General features: G+C 40.0%; 1 protein-coding gene across 1 annotated transcript; it reads right to left on the bottom strand.

Moving 5' to 3' along the window:
* Positions 1–49: 49 nt before the first annotated feature.
* Positions 50–8809, bottom strand: LOC130195780 (cytochrome P450 2D15-like). Its single transcript, XM_056417491.1, has 11 exons — positions 7512–8809; positions 7059–7221; positions 6310–6474; positions 6042–6202; positions 4120–4188; positions 3570–3674; positions 3209–3347; positions 2375–2460; positions 2197–2298; positions 1475–1616; positions 50–1392 (listed from the first exon to the last, which is right to left on the bottom strand). Exons 1-11 carry the CDS (start codon positions 7671–7673, stop codon positions 1184–1186), a joined length of 1503 nt encoding a protein of 500 aa, XP_056273466.1. The 5' UTR covers positions 7674–8809; the 3' UTR covers positions 50–1183.
* Between the last annotated feature and the right edge of the window lie 269 nt (positions 8810–9078).

A 9078-nucleotide genomic window follows, 5' to 3' on the forward strand; every position in this document is an offset into this window, starting at 1 on the left:
AAGGGAACACCGAGTATAATTCTGCCGAAAGTGATAAATAGAACAACACTTCAGAGTTTATGGTTTAATCCGATAAGATATAATAGGACTGCATACGTAATATTCTGTAAACCACACAAAGACTTCAACTAGCAGATTTTTTGCATCGAATAAAGGTCACAGTCATATATTATAGAATTTCTTTGGCCACTTGGAGGCGCTAGAAACAAATTGTACATGGTTTTCAATACAACTCGCTCCTCACAAACATTAAGGTTCAAAGACAGAGATAAAGAGCCGATGGAAGGGCACAGGGGGTGAAACTAGAAGTGAGCTCTTTCAGATAGTCATTTATCTATTGCTCATATGAAATATGGATTAGTGCAGCTTAAACCAAAACTGGTTTTATGCCTATGAGTTAAAATTGTGTACAATGTTTAAAATTGTGATTCTCATCGCCTAAGATTCTGAATCGATACACAACTTCCAAATATCAATTTCTAAACGTTTATTTCTCCACAATTTGTTTTTGATTATTGTTAATATATTTGTTAATATATTATAATTATATCATCTCATGTAAGCAAATGCACCTATCAGCTGTTCGCTTTATATCAGACTGGAGATATACAAAGACTAGGACTTGTCATCTTCTGACATCGTCACTGTTTATACAGTCGAGTCTCACCCCGTGCTGCGCTGCTCGCCAACAGTTAGAACATTTACATAATGCTGCGGATTTACCAAAGCCAGTTTCACAATGTTATTTTATGCACAATATTCTTTTTTTTATTTGTATGTTTCTGAGACATAAAAAACTCCTAATTGTATTAATACAACAGGCATCATTTATTTTATTTATAACTTTTTATTCTTGAAGTTACTGAGAATTAAATAATACAACACATTTGTTTATTTGTGAAGGTTGAGCATAAATGAAAGTTAAATGTTGGCTCTGTGTGTTTACATTATTGCCATCAGTTGATATAAGCTATTTAAATATACATTTTCCATACATTTTATTTTTTGTTGATGCCATAATTATCCCCATCGCCTTTATTAGCATAAGATGGAACGGAGTAGATCCATGTAGGCATAATGAATGAAATATATATTTTTAAACAGTAATATATTTTGAATTGAATCTTGACTCCCCGAAATCTCAAAATCAAATCGGGAGATACCGAAAGAATAATAATAAGTATTAAGGTAACCCTTGTCTTGCATTGACAGTTTTTCTGTCTTGGACATTCATACAAAAAGGTTTGGGTGTCTGGGTTGTCCCAAAAACCATTTTGTAGTCTGGCTCTCCTGCATCCTCAGGCCACACAAACTTGAACCTCCTCAGCAGAGTCACCACGAAGAGGAAGAGCTCCATACGAGCCAGAGTTTCTCCGAGACACATACGAGGACCTGCAGGTCAAAACACGAACACATTTTCGGTCAATCAATCCTACAATATACTGTATATAAATGTGAGAATCATTTCACGCACCAGCAGAGAAAGGCATGAAGGCCTCGGGCTTCACAAACTCCCCCTGCTCATTGAGGAAGTTTTCAGGGTTGAATTCATGGGGGGATTTCCACTGTCCCTCCTCGCATAGCACTGAGGAAAGGTTGGGGATGACAATGGTTCCCTGGAGAACAAGTAACAAAGAATTTAAAAAATACATAACTATGACTTTCACTATATATCTGGGCTACACGGTGGTGTAGTGGCCAGCATCCGATGTCAAAATAATCAACTCTTGTGACAGAGAAATGTGGGGCAGAGGCTCTCAGGCAAAAATCATGCAAAAATATTGAGAAGAACACAAATCAAATATCAAACTCTTCTTTTTGCACTTTATTTTAGCATTCAGGTTTTCTCTGACAGCGAGAGACAGACAGCGCCTGAACCCAGGTCACTGCAGAAAGGACTCAGCCTTAATGCTACACGCTCACAGTTTTAAATTGAGTGATATATTCAACCAGGATGTTATATTTTTAATGGCTACAGTCTACATTATAAATGTTCTTAAAGGCTTTTAAAATGATGTCATACATCCACCTGGGTTTAATATCAACTCCAGAGGCTTTACAGAGCTAAAACTGGAATAGAAAATGTTAGCATCAAGATGTTCAACTATTTCCTCTTGTGAGTGCTCAGAGGGCTACCCTTACAATAAGAAGCATGTTCTATATTTGTTTCTGACACACATTATATTTTCCACTTGCCCTGGGTATGGAGTATCCCATCAACTCTGTGTCTTTAGTGGTGCAGTGGAAAACAGCGAGAGGCACAGTGTCAGCCATTCTCTGGATCTCGTGAATGACGGCCTGCATGACAGAGGCCGCTGTCATCAAACTGCACCTTTGTAACATCTCAGATATACTGAAATATTTCTCGATGTACCTGCACATAGGGCATCTGGTGTCTGTCTTCAAAACTTGCTTCATCATTCCCATCCAGGACGTTGTCTATTTCTTGCTGACAGCGCTCTGAGGAATACAGAGAGATCGGCAGCGTGGACAAAGAGGGAGACAGTTCACAGAAATAAAGAGCAATGCAAGATATTTCTCAGTTTGTGTGCTTCAAGGCAGCCATAGCTGTGTCAAAAGCAGCCAACATTACATGCAGGTGTGTTCTGTGGCCTGTTTGAACAAATAGAGTATGTTTAGAATAGTGTACGCCCCCTGGAACAGATTCAGTTGACCATGTCGTTGTCTCAAGCTGAACCTCTGAAAATGGAATAGTCAACCATTAAACATGACTAACTCACTTGGCTCTGTGAGGCTATATTTAGCTGTTAGCATGATAACATGCTCATAATGCTGATGGTTAGCTGTTTTACTGTTGTTTACATTTTAGCTAACGTTTGCTCAATCATTAGCACTGGGCACAAAGTCCAGTTGGGGCTGTCATTAGTTTTGCAGGTATTTGAACATCTCGACCTGATGATGGTGGTAGATAACCTAAGAAGGGATCACCAGAGTATTTACATTTCATGAATGTTTGGACTACATTGCATGACACTTCATTCAATAGTTGTTGAAATGTTTCACTCAAAACCACAAATGTCTACCTCATGGTGCCACTTGAGGACCAGTCAGGGTGTCTTCAAAATCATGGGGATACATCGTCAGGGAAGCACGAATGTATGAACAAAATTGCATCTCCATCTAGGCAATAATTTTTGAGTGATATCTTTAACTAAAGTGGAGACGGACAGATGATAGACAGGCTTACCTTGTATCTGTGGATAGTTCATGAGGTAGAGGAAGGCAGTGAGTAGGGTGTTAGCAGTCGTGTCAGTCCCAGCAAAGTGAAGATCCAAAATAAATGCACAAAGCTGGTCTTCAGAAAATGAGGAGCCATCATCACCTCTCTATGCAGCCAGACAAGAGAGAGAAGAAGTGATTAATCACTATTCACTCTGTCACCACCACAACCTCCGCTTCAATTCGATTCCGTTTATTTTGTATAGCTCAATATCACACATTATGAATTTGCCTCAGCATGACAGAATTATGTCTGAGATGTCAACAACATGCCAGTTTGCAACTGCATTGAACATTATCATTTTCATGAACAAGAAGGACTCGCACACCTTATCCAGTTCATCTAAATAGATGTCGATGAAATGGCGGGGTTTACCAGGAACTCTGGTCTTTTTGTTCTCAGCCAACATCTTCAAACGTATTTGATGTGCATCCTGAAAAGAAAAAAGAAAGATTTGGTGAAATACAGAGGTTTATCAAGTTTCCAGAAGTATACGTATATATATATATATATATATATAATATTATTATATTATTATTATATTATATATATATTTTTTTTTTATGGTTGACGATTTTTTAAGGGCACTAGTATTTTCATGTGATGCTTTATTTTCTAGCGCAAAGCAGCCCAGAGAGCTGCTTGTATTTGATTTTTCTTTCTTGTGTCATTCATTATTTCTCTTTTACTTTATTTGGCGGGGTCTTTTTTTTTTGCATTGCAAAGTGATTTGTTTCCTGCTTGGCAGGTCATTTTGTTATCCTTTGTTCTTTAGCAGAGAACTTAACATCAATTGAACCCTGAGGTCATTATCGCTGTAATAAAACAAGATGTAATGCTTGTTTGCTAGACTGTGAACGGAAGGCTTCAAGACATACCTTGAACATTTTAAAGGCTTTCTGGAAGGGTAGTGGCAGGTTTCGCACAATGGGAACAGCGTCATAAATCTGTATGAGAGAGAAAGGACAACTTTTTGAGCATTGCCAAGTTATCCTAAGATGTCTGTGTTAGTACAGTTCTGAGTGACAATAGGCCTTTTTTACAGCAGATGTTGTGGATTGTCATTAGGGTGACCAGATACTAACAAACCAAATGTGGGACAATGTGGGACTCATTACAAATGATGAGAGGTAATCTTAAAATGTTGATATGATCATCTCACTCTTCCGGTAAGCTATTGCACCTCTTTTGGTTGCCAGCTTAGCAGAGAGCATGATTTCTTCTTCTCCCCCTCCCGCTCCCTCTTGCTCAGTGTGTCTCATGTATAGTTATCCCTCTGCTTCCCTTAATGATAAAGTGGGTTAGATGCACGGCTCCGCACCATCGAAGCTCAGGCAGCTACGCTAGTTAGCCCGCCCTCTCCCCCGTAGTCGGTGCCGAGCTAGAGTTAGCTGCTAGCTGTTCCCTGGCAGCCCCCGAGCAGCCGGGAGGCTGGGTAACTGTTTGCAGGAGTAGTAAGTCTATACAGAAGCCCGCTGTGCACCAACCACTTCACGTTTCAAACCAGTTTTCTCTGCTCAGCGACACACACGCTGAGGAACACACTCTGGTTATCTGGTTATCATTCAACCGCTGGCTGTCGAGGTGGTGCCCAGCGAACAATGTGGGCTACGTAGATAACTGGAAGACTTTCTGGGGAAAACCTGATCTGATGAGGAGAGACGGCATCCATCCCACTTTGGATGGTGCGTCTCATTTCTGCGAACATGACCAAGTTGATCACCGGACTTAATCCATGACAACCCTGCTAGAAAAACCAGCATAGACCAGCATACTTTCTATGCTGGTCTATGCTGGTTTGTGCTGGTCTATGCTGGTTTATGCTGGTTTTTCTAGCAGGGAACCCAGGGTTCAGATCAGGAACCGGGAGCAGAGTTGTAGTCTCCCAGATAGCAGCCGATTCCGGGGCGGATCCGCCCTCAGGTCGCCAGATCCGCCCTACTGTCGCACTCGGTTTGGTCATGCGCGCCGGATCCGCCCTGCTACCAACTATTCATACACTCTGTCATATACATTGATTGCGTTGTTACTGTGTTTTAATTTGTGTATAATGATGGCATATATTGCACCTGTCCATCTTGGAGAGGGATCCTCCTCTGTTGCTCTCCTGAAGGTTTCTTCCCTTTTTTCCCCGGTGAATGGTTGTTTGGGAGTTTTTCCTGATACGATGTGAGGTTCTTGGACAGGGATGTCTATATGTACAGATTGTAAAGCACTCTGAGGCAAATTTGTAATTTGTGAAAATGGACTATACAAATGAACTAAATTGAATTGAATATGATGTCTATGTAACTTTAACGCTTTATATATAACTCTTAGATGGACTTCAAGACAGTGGACCAGAACAACTTCCGGTGCAAACGAGAAGCGAGGAAATATAAAATGTGAGACTTGGGATGTCCAAGCCTTTGTTCAATAGCCCGGCAGGATACCAGCAACCTAAAATCAAAGCAGCTAAATGGAATTCAGCCATCATTACTTACCTTATTTACACCTGTGCCGTTACTCTTATGAGCCAACAATGTGTGGTTAAAAATACCATATATGATGATAAATTGTTCGGTTGGCTGACGACAATAATAAATGATACATGGTGGTGGTTGAGATCCATCACCAAATCCACTTGTTTGTGTCCTTTCGTGTACATTAGACTTATTGCACATAAGCTCATCCTGACAATGTCAGTAACATAATGTTTCAGAGGCCAATTCCTCCTCTAACACACAATGTTTTAACTGAGTAACTCAAGTAGTGAAACCATTTGTTATTGAGTGCTTTTGATGTCTAACGTGTGACTCACCATACCCCAGCGCCCGTTGATTATTTTAGAAGTCTCTTGGAAAAGTCCAACAAAGAACTTCATGAACTCATCCTCGTAGTCAAACCGCCTCGCAAACAGAATTTGACAGATGATGTTGGAAGCTGCATTGTGGAACAACTTGTTGGGATTCATGGTCTTACCTGGACAAACAAAGTTTTTTCAGCAATTCAAACGTGAAGGTAAATAAATCAATGTCAAGCCATACAACAGACAATCGCTAAGCTGTTTGTGGAGGAAACGGACGTACCGACACTCTGCTCCAACAGCTGTACGATGCCATGTATCTCTCCCAGAATGCTCCGCTCCATCGATTGCCTCCCCAGACCGAGGTTTCGCAGGGTCATCAGACCAAAGCGTCGGTGCTCTTTCCAGCCAGAGTTATAATCTGCTAGAATCACTCCGGGAGCATGAGCTACATGCAAGAAGGAAAAGTGCATTCACTTTCAGTCACATATTTGAAATGAAAGTTTCTGTGAAAGGTTTTTAGCTGTTCTTCTTCAAACATCTTACAGGGTATAATTTAAATGACTTGTACGATACAAAATATCCAATATTTCACATTAAAGCAAATATGTGTATCTTTGTTTTCTTTGTCCCTTCTGCAAATGCATCTTGTAAACTCTTTGAAGGGTTGGAAACCACTGGATTCGACTTCCTAACTACAAAATAATAAGAACAGTAAAGTGCTGCTTACATGTTCAACAGTATTAACAATCTGATAATATCATATACAACACTTCAATTTCAGGAGTAATATTTTTGCTTACTATTTGACATTCTGCTGATCATACTTGCTGATACTTCGTCCATTGTTTCCACCAGGTGGCGACATAATAGGGATTTAAAAACTCATAATGTTTAAAAATGATTAGTTGGTAGTTATTTCTCTTTAAAAAGACCTGTATTTCCATATTCTCTGTCCTAATAGATGAGTGCATGGTGTACACTGGGATTGAAAAACCACTCTGTAGACATGAGCCTGAACTTGCTCTGCACCTTCCACTTGTATGGCATGATTAACCATGAGGTCTTGTGGTCGGCCAGAGAAATCCGCAGCTTTGTTGACCAGGGCTTCTTTCAACGCCTGCAGCCCATTGATGACGACCGCAGGCCTGGGACCAATGAAAAGGCTGAAGACGTTACCATAGCGCTTGGCCAGCTGGGGACACAGTGACTCGCTGGATTATTACTGGGAGTTAGGTGACTGACCTTTATTTAGTACAATCAGCAGTAAATAATTATTCTGAAAAAGTTAATATTCGTAAGAGTGGGAGTGGCAAGGCAATGATACATTATTTTAGAAGCTTTTCATTCAGACAGAGCAAAAATAAAAATGCAAGATATGAAATGTTATCCATTAAGGTGATGAAATCTTACATTATCCATCAGGAGATGTATTCAGTAGATAGAGTAAGCACGTATTTTCTGTTGGTAATGATTTAACTTTACCTTCTCCAGATCTGCGAGAGGGCTCTCCAGATTGAGCTGCAGCACATTTCCAAAGATGGGGAATGGTCGGGGGCCTGGAGGGAAATTTTTGGGCCTTTGGGTTGGAAAGAAGAGCAGGAAGAGTAAAACAGCTGCCAAGAGTAGAACCACTGATGCCAACATGGCGAAGTTTTAATTCCAATCAATTGCAAACTCCTTTTTATTCTTTCTCTGCAACTTTGTTTGCTTTACAAATGCAAACAACCTTTGCACAGTCATGTGGCCTGCATTGTCATTGCACTGATAACTGCAACCAACGAAGAGATACAAGTCAAACCACAGTCATCACTGATGCAGCAGATATTCAAACGTTATTACCAAATATTCCTCAGTCCTATAGGATGTGAGTGAACTGAAGATACTGATAGAAAAGAACCCCTCACTCTCAAACTCAAGTTCAGGTAAATAAACTATACAAATAGGACCTCTATAATAACTTCACGTACAAGCACAGTAAAACAAACGCGCATGGTCAAAGTTCAGGTATTCAGTTTTAGTGGATTTTTTTTTCAGATTTAAAATCATAAGAGAGAAAGAGAGAAACAAAATGACCATGAAGACAAACCAAAAACTACAAAGAGAAAATCCCACAAAAAGAACCAAAATAACAAAATTACTATTTAAAAAAACCCAATCACCGACAGAAAACAACGATAGGTTTTTACAACGCTTGTGGAGCGACATTATACAAACTACCCTTGAGAGGCCAAATTGAGGCCCTGAACTTCAGGCAGAGAGAGATGGATGCCTTCTCCACGATCATATTGTGTAACACTAAATATATTTATTTTATAACACTATTTTGCCATACATATTTACTTTGTACAGTCTATGGTTGAACCAACATAATTGTAATATTTTCTATTGACTTGTAAGAAAGACAAAAAATCAAAAAGAAGACAACACCTATTGCACTTATTGCAAAGCTTTGTGGGTGGCTACAAAATAAAAGTTTAATGTTTTAAAATGAACTAATATTACCATTAGATACACTTGTCCAACTAAGGCACTCCATTTGAACATCCCCTGAGTAAAACTATATAACAGCTCTCTCAGGATGGAGTTTGGACCACAATTCAATTCAATTCAGTTTATTTGTATAGCCCAATTTCACAAATTACAAATTTGTCTCGGAGTGCTTTACAATCTGTACACATAGACATCCCTGCCCCAAAACCTCACATGGGACCAGGAAAAACTCCCAAATAACCCTTCAGGGGGAAAAAAAGGGAAGAAACCTGGAGGAGAGCAACAGAGGAGGATCCTCTCCTAGGATGGACAGATGCAATAGATGTAATGTGTACAGAAGGACAGATTTAGAGTTAAATAATACATATGAATATGACAGTGTAAGGAATAGTTCATAGGCATATTCCACGATGGAGATCCATCGATCCATCAGGTAGGCAGATGGGGGAGGAGGAGGAGGAGTGGGCGGAGTCTCAACAGGACAGTGGCATGAGCAGGAATTTATCACCCAGAACGCATCCATCAGGCAGATAGATTTATGACCCTCATAGACGGTCCG

Source organism: Pseudoliparis swirei, chromosome 6 (assembly GCF_029220125.1).
Source record: "Pseudoliparis swirei isolate HS2019 ecotype Mariana Trench chromosome 6, NWPU_hadal_v1, whole genome shotgun sequence".
Lineage (NCBI taxonomy): Eukaryota > Metazoa > Chordata > Actinopteri > Perciformes > Liparidae > Pseudoliparis > Pseudoliparis swirei.